This window comes from Rana temporaria, chromosome 3 (genome assembly GCF_905171775.1).
Source record: "Rana temporaria chromosome 3, aRanTem1.1, whole genome shotgun sequence".
Lineage (NCBI taxonomy): Eukaryota > Metazoa > Chordata > Amphibia > Anura > Ranidae > Rana > Rana temporaria.
This window is the reverse complement of record NC_053491.1, coordinates 99,604,444-99,625,729: the sequence shown is the minus strand read 5'-3', so window position 1 is coordinate 99,625,729 and position 21,286 is coordinate 99,604,444. Positions and strand designations below refer to the sequence as shown.

Sequence of the window (21,286 nt, the reverse complement as noted above, 5' to 3'; positions counted from 1 at the left end):
CTGAATTTGAATGCCAGAGGTCACAGTAAATTCACCATTACATATGTATACTCACAATTACTTGTCCCAAAGTTTTACTAGGTGTAGAAATCAAAGTTCATCTGTGAAAAGTCCCATTATTATTCCTGAGTCAGTTGGAATAGAGAGTAACCAAATCTAGTGTCAGAACTGTACTCCCTGGGCTGGCACTGCAACCATTGGTCACACTGCCTTGCTTTTCCTTTTCCTCTTTAGTCTGGATAAACATTGGTCACATATATGAATATGGAATGATGTGTTTTTCATAGCAGGGAGGAATTCCTGTGCTCACCCAGATCTGCATTTCCCTAAATGTCCGCTAGGTGTCGCCTGGGCTGCATCTTTCAGCTCCCTGGGCTGAATGCACTAGGAGAGCAATCAGAAGAAGGGTTTCCCTTGTGGGGGAGGAGGGAGCACTAAGTCTCTGCAAGTTCTCTAAACTCTCCGGACCATCCTGACGGCTCTCCCAGGTAAGTCTGCTATAGTGATCAGTCTGTCCAGATCCAGGCCAATCCCCAGTGAGATCCTTGTGTCTGGATCTGGCACAGACTCAGATCATTTAGCTGGGTGATTGACCATTTATAATGTGGGTGATGGGAGGTGGGTGATAAATAACCTTCATAGACTGAGCTGGGTGATCTACAACCAACGACGAAGGACATAGTCATCTAGTCATCTGTATACTGGGGTATATTACTTCTATGTACTATGAACTTTATCCTACTGAAATATATATATATATATATATATATTTTTTTTTTTTCCTTTTTTTCTTTCTTAATTTTTTTTTTATATATATTATTATTATTATTATTTATTATTATTATTATTATTATTATTATTATTATTATTATTGAGCACCTTTCACTTCTATTGCATATCATTATTTTCTGCATGCTGAGATCTCACTTATTGATCCACAATCATGATTTACTACAGATGACAAATGGGGAACTTCAGCATTGCAGAGTTTGGTTTGAAGAATTCTTTGTATTTGTTGCTTCTCTTATGTTGTGTGACTTTGTTCTGTTTAATGAAATGTGACTTTCCCCACCCAAATGATCCTCTGGCCACACCAAACTGCACCGTGGTAAATTCTGCAATCCTTTGCACCTTTAATCATAACCGGGGTGGAGGACGGTGCGCGTCCCATGAGCCGTGATGATTATGATCCCATTATTAGAGAGAGTTTGTAAAGGAACATGAACAGTTGTTTTATGTATAGATCTCTGGTAATAAATGTATGATCTACCTACAAAAAGAAATATATTATGCAAAAAAAATCTAATTTCCTTAACTAGTATAATGGAATAGTAGTGATAAGTGTCAGTGGGTTTAACTGATGTTTTCCTTTTGGGTTTGTTCTCCAAGATGTGGATACCTGGGGTTGTGGTAGAGGGGAGTGATCCTTGTCCTTTATACTATGTGCTATAAAATGCTCCTCTATATACCATCTTGAGAAGGTAGCAAGGTATGGAGTACATTTTTTCTGTAATCCAGAAGAGAGTTTAACCCTGTTTAATGTTCAAAGAAAGCCTAGAGATTGTGTGCTGGACATCTCATAGTCAAAAGCCTTTGTCAACCAGGGTTCCTCCAGAGGGTAATAGGGGTCCCTTCGGCATTCAGCTAAGGGGACATAATAGTGACCACCAATATAACAAATCATTTTTCCAACTTACCCCCAATGTAAGGTTCATTGCTCCCATTGACCCCCAATCTAAGGACCATTCTTCTCACTGACCACCAATCTAAGGACAATTCTTCCCACTGACCACCATTCTAAGGACCATTCTTCTCACTGACCACCAATCTAAGGACCATTCTTCCCACTGACCACCAATCTAAGGACTATTCTTCCCACTGACCACCAATATAAGGACCGTTCTTCCCTCTGACCACCAATCTAAGGACCATTCTTCCCACTGACCACCAATATAAGGATCATTCTTCTCACTGACCACCAATATAAGGACCATTCTTCCCTCTGACCACCAATCTAAGGACCATTCTTCTCACTGACCACCAATATAAGTACCATTCTTCTCACTGACCACCAATATAAGGATCATTCTTCTCACTGACCACCAATATAAGGATAATTCTTCTCACTGACCACCAATATAAGGATCATTCTTCTCACTGACCACCAATCTAAGGACTATTCTTCCCACTGACCACCAATCTAAGGACTATTCTTCCCACTGACCACCAATCTAAGGACTATTCTTCCCACTGACCACCAATCTAAGGACTATTCTTCCCACTGACCACCAATCTAAGGACTATTCTTCCCACTGACCACCAATATAAGGACCATTCTTCTCACTGACCACCAATGTAAGGATCATTCTTCTCACTGACCACCAATCTAAGGACCATTCTTCCCACTGACCACCAATATAAGGACCATTCTTCCCTCTGACCACCAATCTAAGGACCATTCTTCTCACTGACCACCAATATAAGGATCATTTTTCTCACTGACCACCAATATAAGGATCATTCTGCTCACTGACCACCAATATAAGGATCATTCTTCTCACTGACCACCAATATAAGGACTATTCTTCCCACTGACCACCAATCTAAGGACTATTCTTCCCACTGACCACCAATCTAAGGACTATTCTTCCCACTGACCACCAATATAAGGACCATTCTTCTTACTGACCACCAATGTAAGGATCATTCTTATCACTGACCACCAATGTAAGGATCATTCTTCCCTCTGACCACCAATATAAGGATCATTCTTCCCACTGACCACCAATCTAAGGACTATTCTTCCCACTGACCACCAATATAAGGACTATTCTTCCCACTGACCACCAATATAAGGATCATTCTTCTCACTGACCATCAATATAAGGATCATTCTTCTCACTGACCACCAATATGAGGACCATTCTTCCCTCTGACCACCAATCTAAGGACCATTCTTCCCACTGACCACCAATATAAGGATCATTCTTCTCACTGACCACCAATCTAAGGCCCATTCTTCCCTCTGACCACCAATATAAGGATCATTCTTCTCACTGACCATCAATATAAGGATCATTCTTCTCACTGACCACCAATATAAGGACCATTCTTCCCTCTGACCACCAATCTAAGGACCATTCTTCCCACTGACCACCAATATAAGGATCATTCTTCTCACTGACCACCAATCTAAGGACCAATCTTCCCACTGACCACCAATATAAGGATCATTCTTCTCACTGACCACCAATCTAAGGACCAATCTTCTCACTGACCACCAATATAAGGATCATTCTTCCCTTTGACCACCAATCTAAGGACCAATCTTCCCACTGACCACCAATATAAGGACATTGAACAATGTGTGGGGAAACCATTATGTCAAATCTAATTTCAGTTGTTTTGCTGTTGTGCTGGTGACACTGTGTATGGTGTGACTGGTTTATTATCTGTATTGCTCAAACTGGAAATCCAGCCAAAACTTTTTTTAGCTTTGAATAAAGAGGGCAAGGGTCAGAAATCTTACATTCTTATCAACATAGGTTTTCCTGGGAAGGGAAGATTTTCTTCACTTTCTGTCCCAGTGACCACAAAGGAAGTGAGGGGCATCTTCTCAGCGGGGACACACAAGCAGTGAAATCTTAAAACTTTCCACACTTCACCACAAAATTATGTTTTATTCATTTTCACTAGCCAGGTAAAAGTAGTGACGTTCCTGGTATGCATTCTAGGGTTAGACAGAAATCCTTTTACAAACATGGATATTTGTATTAGTCAGTGAACTGCAACACTGGGCGTCAACTTAATGGTCCCTTTATCTGTAGATATATCAGGGATGGACTTTCACTACGGCACACGTACAACACCACCATACAAGCCAAAGGGAAATACTTCTGGCTTGTCAATTGCCAGTTTCAGATTGAAATGCTGACTCATACATATAATAAAAAGAATGATTATTTTGTTAGCTTAGTATGTGAATTTAACCTGGTATGAGCCTCTTGCAATCCACTGTATAGCGGAGCTGGAGTATGAGAGGAAATCTGTATAGATTGTATAGAGATTGTACGGTCAAACACAAACTACTTTTTTCCAAGACAATTTTGAACCATGATATTGATGCACTTTATACATTGTTTGGATAAGTGACTCTACCCCTTTGTGGTTATTAACCACTTGACCACTGGGCACGTAAACCCACTTAATAACCAGACCAATTTTCAGCTTTCGGTGCTCTCACAATTTGAATGACAATTACTCAGTCATACAACATTGTACCCAAATGAAATTTTCGTCCTTTTTTTCACACAAATAGAGCTTTCTTTTGGTGGTATTTAATTACCGTTGTTTTTTTTTTTTTTGCGCTATAAGAGAAAAAAGACTGAAAATTCTGTAAAAAAAAATGAAATTTTCTTTGTTTCTGTTATAAAATTTAGCAAATTTAGTATTTTTTCTTCATTCTTTTGCATAAATGTGAAAGATGAAGTTACGCCGAGTAAATAGATACCCAACATGTCACCCTTCAAAATTGCGCACGCTCGTGGAATGGCGCCAAACTTCGCTACTTAAAAATCCCCATAGGCGACGTTGCAGGGTATTGTGGGGTATTGCAGAGTATTGTGGGGTATTGCAGAGTATTGTGGGGTATTGCAGAGTATTTTGGGGTATTGCAGAGTATTGTGGGGTATTGCAGAGTTGGGATGGATGGCTGGATCTGTGACTGCATTTGTCACAGATCCAGCCCACAGCAGCTGCTGCTGCTGCATCCGCTCCCTCCCCTCTCCTCTCACACTGTACCGTTCGGTACAGAGAGGGGAGGGAGGAACCAGCGTCATCACATGACGCCGGTTTGTTTACAAGTGACCGCTCCGTCATTGGACGGAGCGATCACGTGGTAAACCGCCGCTATCAGCGGCGATTTACCATGATCCGTGATTCGCCGGGTCCTGAGGACCCGGTGGTCACGGACATTCCCGTGTGCGCGCCCCAGAGGGCGCGCGGGAGCGCGATTCTTGGAGGACGTCCATGGACGTCCTCCCAGAGTTAAGCAACCACCTTGTAGACATATTTCGTCTATAGGGCGGTGGTTAACTGGTTAAAGGAGTTCCAACCTGGGGGGTCAAAGAGGAGAAAGTCCCATGTGCGAACTCAAGTTGCATTCACACGCGTAAATTAACATTTGCGTGCATGCACACTTAGACCCCGTACACACGGTCGGACAAAACCGATGAGAATGGACCGAGGTTACGTTTTATCGGTCCAAACCGACCGTGTGTATAGCCCATCGGTCTGTTTTCCTTCGGTCCAAAATTTTAAAACATGCTTCAAAACCGAACCGATGGACCGCTGCCCGATCGGTCCAAACCGATGGTTAGTACAGAAAGCATCGGTTCAAAACCCGCGCATGCTCAGAATCAAGTCGACGCATGCTTGGAAGCATTGAACTTTGTTTTATTCAGCACGTCGTGTGTTTGACGTCACCGCGTTCTGACCCGATCGGTTTTTGGAACGATGGTGTGTACGCACATCAGACCATCAGGCCACTTCAGCGGTGAACCGATGAAAACGGTCCGTCGGACCATTCTCATCGGTTTGGTCCGACCGTGTGTACAAGGTCTAACAGTGCATTCTAGTGGGGGAAAAATGCAGCACCATAAAAATACTGCAGTGGTGTAAACTAAGCTCATTGAAATACATTTTCATACATATGTGTTTGAACTAAGTTTATGCTGCATTTAAAAATGCCCCTGACTACATCTAATGTAAACAAGCTGTTGGGGTTTAGGAGCAGCGCCCTCTAATTTATCGTGGTCAATAGAGTCCATTGGGTTGGGATTGAACTGTTACATACCCACAGAGCCGCTGATAGGGGGGGGACCACCAGTCCTCTTGTAGGGGACCCGAGCACACAAGGGGGCCCACGCAGGGAGGGGGATTAGTGATGTATGACGAGAGAGAGAAATATTTCCTGCATTGTAGCCATTTAGGAGGGTATACTGATCTGTACAATCTGTTATCAAGGAAAAATGCTTCTAAATTAAATTGCTAATGAACGCCGCTAAACACAGCATGTAAAAGTGGTAAATTGGAAGTCTTTAAACGTTGCTTACTTGCTGTCACGTTCCAGTGTTCAGAAGAGGTTTTCAAATGTCCTGTGTACATGATACGTTAGCTGTGCTCCTTAGTTTGTTATTTCTGTAACTTTATTTCTCTCCCTCTGTCTGTCTGATCTGAACTGCCCAGCCTGTATATTTTTTTCATCTCATCTTCATTTTTTTTATTAAAGTGATTGTAAAGTCTCGTTTAAAAAAAAAAAAAAAACATGTTATACTTACCTCCTCTGTGCAGTTGCACAGAGCAGCCCAGATCCTCCTCTTCTCTGCTCCCTCTTTGCTGCTCCTGGCCCCTCCCTCCTATCGAGTGCCCCCACAGCCAGCAGCTTCCTATGGGGACACTGGAGCTGAGTTAAAGCTCTGTGTGTCCATTTAGACATGGAGCCCCGTCCCCTCTCTCCCCTGAGTGACTTTGATTGACAGCCGCTGGAGCCAATGGCACGGCTGCTGTGTCTGTCAATCGGGAGTGTCCTGGACGGCTTTGACATTCGTGGACATCGCTGGAGAGAGATGGGGCTCAGGTAAGTAATTAGGGGGTGCTGGGGGGCTGCTACATACAAAAGTTTTTTTATCTTAATGCATAGAATGCATTAAGATAAAAAAACCTTCTGCCTCTACAACTCCTTTAAAGTGGAGTTCCACCCAAAAATGGAACTTCCGCTTTTCGGAATGCCCCCCGGTGTCACATTCAGGGCTGGTGCAAGGAGTTTTGACACCCTAGGCAAAATCTCATTATGCCGGCCCCATTGGCTCGGCCCCCTTTGCCCTGCCCATTTGACAGTACATGCTGCCTAGTTTGCCTAGTGTTAGCACCGGCCCTGGTCACATTTGGCACCTTTCGGGGGGGGGGGGGGGGGGGGAACAGATACCTGTCTAATCCTTTTATACCCTCTAAAAAAATGCTTTGATATACAAGTGCTTTGGATTACAAGCATGTTTCTGAAACGAATTATGCTCACAAACCAAGGTTTTACTGTACTTCTATTGTATTTTTAGAGAATTATAGCTTTAATATTTTCTTGGAGAGGCACTGTCAGGTAGTCTGGACGGGGCCCCACCATTTCTATACCCATAGGTATTTAGGAATGTGGGTACAAGGGGCAAGTATAGGACTGTGGAAAGTAAAACCCTGCATATAATCCCAGGATATATTTGTGACCATACCTTTTATTTTTCACCACGGAGCGAATAAGTGATCTCTATTTTGGATATAATAGCAATTTATTAGTTTTATTGTAATCAGGAAAACAAAGGGGAACTTAAAGGGTCACTAAAGGAATTATTTTTTTAGCTAAATAGCTTCCTTTACCTTACTGCAGTACTGGTTTCATGTCCTTATTGTTCGTTTTTGCTTTGAAGTAGCTGTAATTCTGCTGTGATCTCCACACTTCCTGGTTGCCTGTTTCCTTATAACCATCGTACTGGGAGATTTTCACGGTGGTCTAAGCTGTCATTACTGTGTGTCTAAAACTCCTCAGAACCAATCAGATTCATTTTAAAAACAAAACACTGCCCTGGATTTGTTGTTTTTGTTCTGTGAGTCTTCCCGACTCACCTCTCACCCGGAACTTCATGTATGTACCTTTAAAACGAACGTGAAACTAGAGGCACATTATATGATAGATTAAATTAAATTTTTAATCATTTTTAAAAGGAATCAGTTAACTTTTATGTCTCTATACCCAATAAACAGTCATTTCAGCAAAAAAAATGTTTTCCTTTAGTAACCCTTTAAATATATATATTAGGGCTGTGCAAATTAACTTTTAATTAATCGATTAATCTTTAATTTTTTTGATCGATCAAAATCTTTTTGATCGATTAAAATTCTTTTGATTGGGAGTTCCGTCGGAGATCCAGCCGGTGGGTCTTGCTGTGTCCATCTGAAGGGCTCCTTTGCTGTGCCTTCATATCTGCATGTCGACGGGACCTCACTATCTGCCACACGCAAGGGCTGTTACACTTCCCTCTATCACTTCCCTCTATAAACCTGGGATTCTACAACCATCCACTGGGAGTTGTGATAGTTCCCTTCATGGGACATCTACATGCTGACGGACTGATGTTAACCTCTCCTCATCTGGCTTCAGCAGTGGTATCGTTGTACACATTTTATACCAGTATCATACTTAGCTACATGTTTTTATAACTGCTTTTGGTACTGTTTGGTATCACTCGCACCATTTTTACAGTTTATGTAGCTATATCGATTTTATCTGCAATATTTATTTGGTTACCTAGACTATAAAAGTTTTAATGCTATTGCCATAGAGCACTGCCTTTGTGTGTTTTTTGTATCCTGCTATCCATTTTTCCAGTGGTTGGTAGCTGCATTGGGAATCAGCCTGCAAGGAGATCAGCTAAAAGTAGTTGGATATGTATGTGCGTTATAATTAATCAAAATTAGTCGATTAATCGGTTAAAAAAAAAAAAAAAGATTAATCGAACAGAAAAATTTTGATCAGTAACAGCCCTAATATAAAGACGTAAACTATTGATTCTACATACATTTTGCTGTCCAATTGGGTTCACACATAAAGGGGTTGATTTATACATTGACCATAATAAAAAATAAAAAAAATAAGAATAACAGAACAGTATTATTTAAATATTAGTTTATATTACATCAACTCTAAATGGTAGAAAAAGAAAAAAGGGGTAGTGGAGCTGTGATAACATGAGCGATGGTCGTGCATTACCCTTGATTATTCCACGTGCACACTTTCATTCATAGGGCTTATGTGGAGTTAGGTGCACGCGTAGCGACATGATATAACTTGACTGATGAGAAGAAAACATGTGAGAAATGTGCTCAGTGATGAGCGACACGGCGTGATTCAAGTCTGTGCTGGTAATATGAAGGAGAGGGCAGTTTATGTACTGAGATCATTTGTACGGTTCGCTGTATGCCAGTCAGAAGGTCCCAGGGTACCAACTCCTCTGCCCAGGAATCTGCTTGTCATATGTGGAGTGTTACCAGCCGATTCCTATACACTCTTCTCTGATCTCTGCAGATCTCTCCAATGATGTCCCTGTGATGTGAAGAGCCAGCATGGCTGTATTCAAACAGCAGAAGGTGGAAGACCTGTACGTCATATCAAATGAACTTGGAAGGTAACCTGAAGCTTATTTACTATGATTATAGAGGCTAAAAAAATAACCTGACTCATCTGACTGCTTCACATAGTGCTTCTGTAGTTAACCCTTTCATGCCTGAGCCTATTTCTGACATTTGTTGCTTACAAGTTCAAATCTGTATTTTAGCAGAGACCATAGAGAATAAAATGGCGATCTTTGCAATATTTTATGTCACACGTTATTTGCGCTGAGGTCTTTCAAACTCAATTTTTTTGAGAAAAAAGACACTTTCATGAATTAAAAAAAATCGAAACAGTAAAGTTAGCCCAATTTTTTTTGTATAATGTAAAAGATGATGTTATGCCAAGTAAATAGATACCTATCATGCTTTGAAATTGCGGCAAACTATGGTACCTAAAAATCTCCATAGGCGACGCTTTAAACATTTTTAACGGTTACCAGGTTAGAGTTACAGAGGATGTATTTTCCTAGGCCCAGATTTAGATACATTTGCGTATCTTTCGGCGGGCGTATCGTATCTCAGATACACTACGCCGCCGTAACTTACAGCGGCAGGTCCTGTATTCAGAAAGAACTTGCGCTGTAAGTTACGGCGGCGTAGTGTAACTGGGCAGGCGTAAGCCCGCCTAATTGGGCGTGTGGGCGTGTTTTATGTTAATTACTCGTGACCCCACGTAAATGACGCTTTTTATGAATGGCGCATGCGCCGTCCGTGGACGTAACCCAGTGCGCATGCTCCAAATTACGCCGCAAAGCCTCATTGGTTTCGACGTGAACGTAACTTACGCAAAGCCCTATTCGCGAACGACTTGCGTAAACAATGCAAAATTCGATACTGGCCCGACGTCCATACTTAACATTGGCTACGCCTCAAAGAGCAGGGGTAACTTTACGCTGGAAAAAGCCTTACGTAAACGACGTAAAAAAATGCCCTGGGCGGACGTACGTTTCTGAATCGGCGTATCTACCTAATTTACATAAATATACGGAAGCGCCACCTAGCGTCCAGCGTAAATATGCAGCTAAGATACGACGGCGTAAGAGACTTACGCCGGTCGGATCTTAGGGAAATCTATGCGTAACTGATTCTAAGAATCAGGCGCATAGATACGACCCCGCACACTCAGAGTTACGACGGCGTATCTGGAGATACGCCGTCGTAACTCGTATCTGAATCCGGGCCCTAGAGTTTTTGCTCCCACTCTGATGATTACAGGGATACCTCACATGTGTGATTTGAACACCATTTACATTTGTGGGCGCGACTTACGTCTGCGTTTTCTTTGCTGTGGGAGCACGCGGGGACTGGGCACTTTAAAAAAATAAAAAACTTTTTTCTTATTTATTTTTTTTGTACATTGTCGCTTTAAAAAAAAAAAAAAGTCTGATCACTTTTATCCTTTGTGACACTAATAGGTGGCGACAGGTCCTCTTTATGGAGGGATTGTGGGTCTAAAAGTATTCAAAACACCAAAATCAGCGATTCTGAATACTGTCATTCTGTTTAATATCGGTGCCACTGGCAGCCGAGTGAACCGGAAGTGATGTTGTGATGTCACTTTCGGGATTTTACATTGGAGACACGATTAAAGCTGAATCCGACTTTGTTTTGGTCTAAGTCTAGGCAGCGGATGCGCCGGCTAGTAGCCCGGGTCTCCCGGTCGGATGGGAGGTCCAGGAACGTGGCGGAATGCGGCGGGAGGGGGGTTGTATATTAAAGGGTTATTTTTTATTTTTTTGGGATAAAGTAAGGGAGGATTATAACCTGTCAGATTTCATTTCACCATGGTTGTTATGGTGTCAGGCTGATTGAAGCACATTATTTCTATTATAACATTGTTATATAAAATGAAATTGTTCAACTCACCATGCAGAATCAGTGGGAGCCCTGAGCATGTCACTTGACACCAGATGCAGCATGTCACTTGCCACCGTCGCCTGCCACCACATGCAGATTGTCACATGCCACAGTCGCCTAGATTCATAGAGTGACATGTTTGCACATTACTAGGCAATTATTCCATAGAGCTGATTGTTTGATATAGTCAGGTAGAGCCCTAGAGATAATAGTGGCAGTACAGGTATGTACTGAGAGAACTATATGCCAGGTTTACATTTCCATATGAAAACCCAAATTTCTGTGTGAAGATCAGAACTCATGACATGCAGGCATAGCAAGGGGACTAGTATTTTTAAAAGCAGATCAGCAATGGCCACTACTTAAATGGGTTGTAAAGGTACATATTTTTGTTTTAAACAACAAACATATAGGGCCAGATTCTTGTAGATCGCCCCATCTTTGCGGCGGCGTAACGTATCTCATTTACGTTACGCCGCCGCAAGTTTTACGGACAAGTGCTTGATTCACAAAGCACTTGCCTGTAAAGTTGCGGCGGCGTAGCGTAAATCCTCCGGCGCAAGCCCGCCTAATTCAAATGATCCGGGTAGGGGGCGTGGATCATTTAAATTATGCGCCGTCCCTAAAATTTCCCGACGTGCATTGCGTTAAATGGTTTTGCAAGGACGTCATTGGTTTCGACGTTAACGTAAATGGCGTCCAGCGCCATTCACGGACGACTTACGCAAACAACGTAAATTTTCAAATTTCGACGCGGGAACGACAGCCATACTTAACATTGACTGCGCCTCATATACCCAGGGGCAACTTTACGCGTCGCAAATCTTACGTAAACGTCGTAACTTCACTGCGTCGGTCGGGCGTACGTTCCGGAATTCGCGTATTTTGCTAATTTGCATACTCGATCGGGAAAACGACAGCGGCGAAAAAAAAATTGCATTTAATATCCGACAGCGTAAGAGCCTTACACCTGTCGGATCTAATGGTTATATATGCGTAACTGATTGTATGAATTAAATACGACGGGCGGACTCAGAGATACGACGGCGTATCAGGCAAAACGCCGGCGTATCTCTTTTGAGAATCTGGCCCGTTATACTTACCTCCACTGTGCAGTTCATTTTGCACAGAGTGGCCCCGATCCTGGTCTTCTGTGGTCCCTCGGCGGCTGTCTCGGCTCCTACCCAGCAAGAGCTAGCCACCTTCTTGGGAAGAGCTCTCCCAAGGGGGTTAGCGGGTGCTATACCCGCCGACTGTATCACTTGGCCCCTGCCCCTGGTGTGCCGCATCATTGATTTGATTGACAGCCGCAGGAGCCAATGGCTGCGCAGCTATCAATCTCCAATGATGAGCCGCCTCAAGCTGGGGGAAACCATTGTGGGAACAAGCCCACAGAGTTTCGTGGCTTAGGTAAGTAAAACGGGGGGGGGGGGGGGTTGGCTGGGCGGCCCAAGATTGCAAGGTGTTTTTTCACCTTAATGCATAGGATGCATCAAGGTGAAAAAACACAAAGCTTTAGAATCCTTTTAAGTCTCTGGGTCAGCCATTGTAATCAGGGTTCTGTGGAAACCGAAGGCACCTCCAGAGGTTACTAGGGGTTCTTTGAGCTGTGACTTTCCAGTTAATGGTGCCTACAGTTCCAGTCAGCGGCATGACATCAATGACCTTTTTAGCTATCTGTAAGGGTGTAAGGGGGGGGGGGGGTATTCTGACCAATGACCAACCGCCAATGTAAGGAGCATTCTACCCACTGACAATGAATGCAATGGGTATTCTTCCCACTGACCACCAATGTAGGGGGGCATTCTTCCCACTAACTACCAATATAAGGAACATTCTTCCGACTGGCTACCAATGTAGGGGTATTTTCCCAAATGGTCAACAATTTAAAGGGGCATGCTACCCACTCACAATCAATGTAAGGAGTAGCCTTCCCACTGACCGCTAAAGTAAGAGGTATTTGTCACGGACTTTGGTCTCAGGTAGGAAAAGGAGTACTCACTCCCTGGGGACAGAAGACCTGAAGAAGTCCGTGCCCTTGAGCGTCTATGACGGCATCGCGCTCGGCAGTCTCTATAGACATGCGCCCATCCAATTGCCACTGCCAAGTAGCATAACGGTGGAAACTCTCATGGCGAATCGCACAGTGTTGATGCTGCAAAAGACTAAGAACTTTTGGAGCTGGTGGATGCAGACCATAGATGCCGTATGGACTCGAGCCTTGATCCTCACGGGCTGGAGCTGCGTTCCCTGTATCCAAGTAATGGTCTGGTGAAACTAAAAACGTTTTGCCTTTGCTGAATGGCCATGCTGGGCTTCAGCACATATTATAAGGTTCCTCACTGGCTCTCATCTGTCTGCCTCTACAGTGTGCCATTACATCCCACTGCTGCCACCAAAGGTGATGGATTCCGGACACCCCTATGGGGATTTCCACCAAAAAGCTGCTTCCCAAGTCCTGGAACACGAGACCTGACTATAGCACCCCGAGAACCAGACAACACCAGTCTTAGAGTACACCAGAAAATAAAACTGCTTTATTTTTAGAAACACACTGAATTTATACAGCAAACCATCAGATAAGTTCCCATTATCTCAGACAAAGATCACCATAGACAGTAGAGCTAATCCTATTATCATAACAATGTCCATCTTAGACAGTCTGGTTTCCCCATAGGACTAACCTATGCATAAGAAGCCAAAAGCAATTAGTGTGTCCAGCTCTGTCTGTAAAACCTAAGAACACATTAAAACACAAAATTCTCCAGGCAATGGTTTTCCTGCAGCCCAAAGTCCGTGACAGTATTCTTTTCACCAAGCACCAAGTAAGAGTATTCTTCCCACTGACCACCAATGTAAGTAGCTTTCTTCCCACTGACCACCAATGTAAGGAGCTTTCTTCCCACTGACCACCAATGTAAGGAGCTTTCTTCCCACTGATCACCAATGTAAGGAGCTTTCTTCCCACTGATCAACAATGTAAGGGGACATGCTTCCCACGCACCATTAATGTAAGGAGTAGTCTTCCCACTGATCCCCAAGGTAAGTAGTATTCTTTTCACCAAGCACCAAGTAAGGGTATTCTTTCCACTGACCACCAATATAAGGGGACATTCTTCCCACTGACCACCAATGTACAGATCGTTCTTTATTCTTCTCACTGAACACCAATGTAAGGAGCATTCTTCCCACAGTCCGCCAATATAAAGGGACATTCATCCCACTGACTACCAATGTAAAGGGATATTCTTCCCACCGACCACCAGGGTAGGGATCATTCTTCCCACTGACCACCAATGTAAGGAATATTCTTCCCGCTGACCAGCAATGTAAGGAACATTCTTCCCGCTGACCAGCAATGTAAGGATCATTCTTCCCACTGACCACCAATGTAAGGAACATTCTTCCCACTGACCAACAATATAAAGGGACATTTTTCCCACTGACCACCAATATTAAGGGATATTCTTCCCAATGACCACCAATGTAGGGATCATTCTTCGCACTGATCACCAATGTAAGGAGTAGGGGTTCCCCAAGACTTGAAAATTATTTCAAAGGTTCCTCTGGTGTAAAAAACGTTTAGAAATGCTGCTCTAGTCAGGGCCGTTTGAAGGAATTAGGGGGCCCCAAGCAAAATGGACATGGAGGCCCCCCCCCCCCCCCCCGCACGCACAACAAAGAACCACAGCAAGCAGAAAACCAACAGCCGGGTGGATGAAAGGGGTGATGGTGGGGCAAGATGAATCACTAGTGGCCCAGCATAGCATGAAATATAAAAGAGGGCTCCATATGGTGTAAATCAACCAATGAATTTTATTTATAAAAATATCTTACAAATCAGTGTAAATATAGCCAATAAAAGTGATCACAAAATGGTAAAATATGAATAAAAGCCATGTGGGAAGCATAAAGATGTCAGCATCTTTATGCTTCCCACATTGCTTTTGTTCATATTTTACCATTTTGTGATCACTTTTACTCCCCCCCCCCATGTTTTGTTCTATTCTCACCTTCCCTTCTTACCTGTAGCGTGGCCAAGCTCCTTATCCTCCCGTCAGTCAGGTGTCCTGCCGTATTTTTGGAGACTCAGCGTCGCGCATGCGCAGTACAAGGGGGGTCCTTATCCCTCGGGCAGAACTTATTTGGCAGAACACCGGCCGGTTCCCTGCGCTACAGGAGATTCCGTTTCCTGTTCCCGGCCGGACTGAAAGGAAGTGAGCACTCAGGCCCCATACACACGAGAGGATCCATCCGCTGAAAAATCTCAGCGGATCGGTTTCAGCGGATAGATCCCCTGGTGTGTACGTTCCAGCGGATATTTATCCGCGGATATTTCTGATTTCCAGCAGATAAAAATTTGTAGACATGCTAACAAATCTATCTGCTGGAATCGGCTCCAGCGTTTCGATCCGGTGGTCTGTACAGACTCACCGGATCGATCCGTCCAACCCATCCCTCGCATGCGTCGTAATGATTCGACGCATGCGTGGATATCCTTATATGACAGCGTCGCGCACGTCGCCGCGTCATCATCGCGGCGACGGCGCGACACGTCACCGCGATGGGAATTTGGCGCGGATTTTGATCCGATGGTGTGTACACTCCATCGGATCAAATCCTCAGAGGATTTATCCGCGGATACGGTCCGGCGGACCGTATCCGCGGATCAATCCTATCGTGTGTACCAGGCCTCAGTGTGCACTTCCTGTCAGTCCGGTCGGGAACAGGACACTGAACCTCCTGTACTGTGCGGTACTCGGCCGGACTGACAGGAGCTCAGCCACGCTACAGACTGGAAAGGGGAAGTTGGGGGCCCCAGGCCAGCTCAGGGCCCCAAGCAATTGTTGCTTTGCCTGTGCAGTAGCGACGGGCCTGGCTCTAGGTAAACATGGATGACATTTTCATGGAGAAATGTCATTGTAAATAAAGTCACAATGATGTCATCACACTAACTAGATTAGGTTTTGTGTTAGGCAGGTGAAAGCTACACTTCTGTTTCCATTTCTGCTTTGTGGCAGTCGTTTTTTTATTTTTTTATTTCTAGAAGCACACTGAGGAATATAGATATTACTAAGAATCACATTAGTTGCTGATCCTTATGCTTTGCAGCTGTGGTTATCCAACAAGCTCAGAACACGATGTTTCAATGAGTTCCTGTGTTGTTGATGTCAAGGCCGTCTTTCCTGTCTTTTGGATCCTCCGCTCAGTCTTTGTGTATGATTCATATGGAGCATTCAAAGCACACCAGACCACACACGGGCTTAATGGCTTATGCGAATGAGCTCTTAAGTGAGAACACCAATAAATGCCAAAATCTGAGCTGATAAGCAGGCAGCTGACATTACAACTTGTTTTTTTTTTTTATATATTTTTTAAAATATGAAGGTGTGACGCAAAACTGCTGCGGTTTGAAATCGCTCTGATGAAGTTGCTGATACTAGAAATCCCCTTTTAGGAGAAGGTTTAAAGAGATAGCGAGTGTTTGTCATCATTGTCCCTGTGCCATGAGACTGTGGTCAGCATGATTTATAGACGTCTGTATTACATCAGATAGTGTGCATGTTGGACAAGAGGAAAGAAAGGCCAGTGCCCCGGCTACAGGAGGAAGATGTGCAAGAATGTGGCAAATGCTGGGATGATTTACATCAGCGCTGCGACTAATCTAAGGAGCCACATTTGACCCTCGTCCTGTCACCCTCGAATTTAGAAATAGCAGAGAGAGACCTTTTCTGAGCTTGCAATAGCGACCGACCGACGGGACTTTCCATACTCACCAACTCAATAACCTTTTCTGTCTGCTCTTATATTTCAGTTTTTCATCTAAATAAATGCGGCTTTAGCATAAGATGACCCGATTTTTAAAATGAAATCCAGGGACATATTTTTATTTTTATTTTATTGGCAAACGGTAAACTATTTTACACGCATATTTTCCTCAAATTATATATGCAGTCAGTGGTGTGTAGTGTTGGTTGTCAGCGCCCGGCATAGGGCAAGAAATTTGCACCCCTGCCAGACTTTTAGCACTCCCTGAGTCCTTTCCACTAGTACAGTAGTACTGACCAACTTGATTCCTACACCTACCTGACCACTGCACTAACCTACCTGCTTCCTACTCTGACCCAGGGACGTTTAAAGGAATTTGGGGGCCCCAAGCAAAATGGACAACGACATTTGTTTTCAAGTTGAGAAGGGGGGGGGGTTTGCTGCTGAGTTTATTCAAGCAGGGGTGCTCCTGGGGGGGTTAATTCAAGTTGGTTCTTGATTCTTCCAACATCCACATCCACCTTCCTTCTCCGGTACAGCGAGCAAGTTGAAAGGGAGGGGCCCCAGGCCAGCATGGGGCCCCAAGTAGTTGCTTGGTTTGCCTGTCCTGTCGCAACGGGCCTGCTCTGACCTACCTGACCACTACACTGACCAATCTTATCCCTAAACTCACCTACCTGATTCCTACACTATCCACTACACTAACCTACCTGATTCCTTCACTGATCTACCTGTTCCCTACACTGACCACTACACTGACCTACCTGATTCCTATAGTGACCACTACACTGACCTACCTGATTCCTATACTGACCTACCTGAGTTCTATACTGACCTACCTGATTCCTATACTGACCACTACACTGACCTACCTGAGTTCTATACTGACCACTACACTGATCTACCTGTTCCCTACACTGACCTACCTGATTCCTATACTGACCACTACACTGACCTACCGGATTCCTATACTGACCACTACACTGATCTACCTGAGTTCTATACTGACCTACCTGATTCCTATACTGACCTACCTGAGTTCTATACTGACCACTACACTGACCTACCTGATTCCTACACTATCCACTACACTAACCTACCTGATTCCTACACTGATCTACCTGTTCCCTACACTGACCACTACATGGATCTACCTGTTCCCTACACTGACCACTACACTGATGTCCTGTTCCCTACACTGACCACTACACTGATCTAACTGTTCCCTACACTGACCACTACACTGATCTACCTGTTCCCTACACTGACCTACCTGATTCCTATAGTGACCACTACACTGACCTACCTGATTCCTATACTGACCTACCTGAGTTCTATACTGACCTACCTGATTCCTATACTGACCACTACACTGACCTACCTGAGTTCTATACTGACCACTACACTGATCTACCTGTTCCCTACACTGACCTACCTGATTCCTATACTGACCACTACACTGACCTACCGGATTCCTATACTGACCACTACACTGATCTACCTGAGTTCTATACTGACCTACCTGATTCCTATACTGACCTACCTGAGTTCTATACTGACCACTACACTGACCTACCTGATTCCTACACTATCCACTACACTAACATAGAAGATTCCGACACTGATCTACCTGTTCCCTACACTGACCACTACACTGATCTACCTGTTCCCTACACTGACCACTACACTGATCTACCTGTTCCCTACACTGACCTACCTGATTCATATACTGACCACTACACTAACCTACCTGAGTTGTATACTGACCACTACTCTGATCTACCTGTTTCCTGCACTACTCACACCCCCTCCCCCTCCACATGAACAGTGTATATCGGTTGATTTTGCTCACCTGTCCATGGCCTCCATGATAATCTATTCGGAGCAGGGCTCTCCCCAGCACCAGGTACTGTTCCTGACACCCAGCCACACCTCAGTATCCCCTGCCAAGAGCTTCTCCAATAGCCGCGCCAGAGGGATCATGGGGGACAGGCTGGACTACAGGAGTCCCTGGGCAACACAACACATTTGGGGGGGCACAGTAATAATTGTGTGCCCCCCAAAATGTTGCACCCGGGGCGAGAGTACCAGATGCCCCCCCTCCATGCCACTGCAATCCGGAGACAGTGTTGTCAATCCGGGGACTGTCCCCGGAAACCGGGGATGTCTGGTCACCCTACTTTAGAAGTCCTATGGCAACCTGGTATTAACCTCCTGCCACCAACGTATCGCATACGGCGGCTGAGAGGGTGGGCTTTTGCCGCACATATACATCCATGGATAGGTGAGGTTTCTGTACTGGGAGCATGTTCCCAGCACAGTGGCTAAGCTGTCAAAGACTCCAGTAATAATTGGGATCTGATGTGATGGGTTCCCGATCCTGTAACCACTATGCCAACCAGTCACGATGGTCACGTGATAGGGCAGTCCATCCCAACCCACGGGCTTATAGAACTATCTAAATTAAAATGGAGTTGTGCGGGAAGGGGTTAAGGAAATGAGTGCTTGTAAAATGCTACAGGGTCTGTTTTATCTAGTGTCTAGCTGCTGTGGTAGGTGGACCGTTAAAGAGGATCTTTCTCCACTTTTGCCAATATCTATGTAGCTCTGCATGCTATTGTGAAATCATCTAACTGTAACTTTAAAATATTCTTCTTAGGCTCTGGTGATGTAACCAAAGCCTCTCAGATGCCCCCGGGAAGGCTACGTGACCAGTGCCTTCCAGGAAGATCTTTTTCCTAAACTGTGGGAAGAGAAAGACTTTCAAAAGATGTGTTGTACATCGTACTGCCATGCTGGCATTATGGTGCAAGCTGCCCATTCCATAGGCCAAGTGCCCTCATACTATCAGAGATGCAGGCTTTTGAACTGAATGCTGATAACAAGCCTGAAGGTCCCTCTCCTCTTTAGTCCGGAGGATTCGGTGCTCATGGCTGCCAAAAAGAATGTCAAATTTTGATTCGTCTGACTACATAATGGTTTTCTACTTTACAACAGACCCTTTTAAAAGAGCTTTGGCCCAGAGAACATGGCAGCGTTTCTGGGTCACCTATGACTACTTCTTTCCATGATAAAGCTTTACCTTGCATATCTGGAAGGCACTGCAAACTTTGTTCACAGACAGTGATTTTTGGAAGTATTCCTGAGCCCATGCAGTGATGTCCATCACAGAATCATGCCTATTTTTATTGCAGTGCCATCTGAAGGCCAGAAGATCATAGCATCTAATATTGCGTTTCAGCCTTGTCCCTTGCGCACAGAGAATTTTATGATAATACGTACTGTAGGTCAGGGCTCAAAATTTCAAGTCCTGAACTAGTAGCCAGGCCTCAAGTGTTACTTGCAACCCCCGACCCTGCCCCGCCCATAATTCCACCCCTAAACACACCCTCATAAATGATCTCATAATATGACACTTAAATGTTTTATGCAGAATTAAGTTATAAATATTACCAACAACTTTATCTGTGCCCACCAATGGGCACCTGCCTGTGCCCACCAATGCAGCCTGCCTGTGTCCACCAAAACAATACTGTGAAGGTGTCCAATGTTGTAAGAAAGCACCTAAATCTTACCACATCCCTAAATATAGACTATGGGCTAGATTCACATAGATCAGCGGATCTTTAGATCCGCGTGACCTATGTGATTTAAGATCCGCTGCCGCAAGTTTGAGAGGCAAGTGGGTAATTCACAAAACACTTACCTCCAAACTTGCGACGGCGGATCGTAAATCCCCCGGCGGAATTTAAATTCCGCGGCTAGGGGGAGTGTAGCATTTAAATCAGGCGCGTCCCCGCGCCGATTTAAATGTGCATGCGCCGTCCGCGAATTTTCCCGGCGTGCATTGCTCCCAATGACGTCGCTAGGACGTCATTGGTTTCAGCGTGAGCGTAACTCGCGTCCAGCGCGTTTGAGAATCGGCGTACGCAAACAACGTAAAAAAAAAAATCGACGCGGGAACGACGGCTATACTTAACAATGGCTGCGCCTCATAGAAGCAGGGGTAAGTATACGCCGGGAAAACCCCTACGTAAATGTCGTAACAACACTGCGTCCGGCCCGCGTACGTTCGTGAATTGGCGTATGTTGCTGATTTACATATTTCTCAACTTAAATCAGCGAGAACGCCCCCTGCGGCCATTTTTAAATTGCAGTTAAGATCCGACGGTGTAACAGTTACACCTGACGGATCTTAGGCATATCTATGCGTAACTGATTCTATGAATCAGGCGCATAGATACGACGGGCCTAAGTCAGAGATACGACGATGTATCAGGAGATACACCGTCGTATCAGGAGATACACCGTCGTATCTCTTTGTGAATCTGGCCCTGTCTACGTACACCCCAAGGAGTGTGTTTCCTCGATGGGACTTTAAACTGGGAAGACTAGGTTACAAAATGAGTCACAAGATATATAGAAACATATAAATTTATTAGCA

General features: G+C 44.4%; 1 protein-coding gene across 1 annotated transcript in view; it reads left to right on the top strand.

The window, feature by feature from the left end:
- The first annotated feature begins 383 nt into the window (after nucleotides 1-383).
- The window catches only part of DAPK2 (death associated protein kinase 2), a 108,122-nt gene continuing 87,219 nt past the window's right edge, over nucleotides 384-21,286 (top strand). The window contains exons 1-2 of the mRNA XM_040343084.1: nucleotides 384-488; nucleotides 9,131-9,230. Coding sequence (XP_040199018.1) covers nucleotides 9,169-9,230 — 62 coding nt within the window. The 5' untranslated portion in view covers nucleotides 384-488; nucleotides 9,131-9,168. The remainder of the gene's footprint in view (nucleotides 489-9,130; nucleotides 9,231-21,286) is intronic.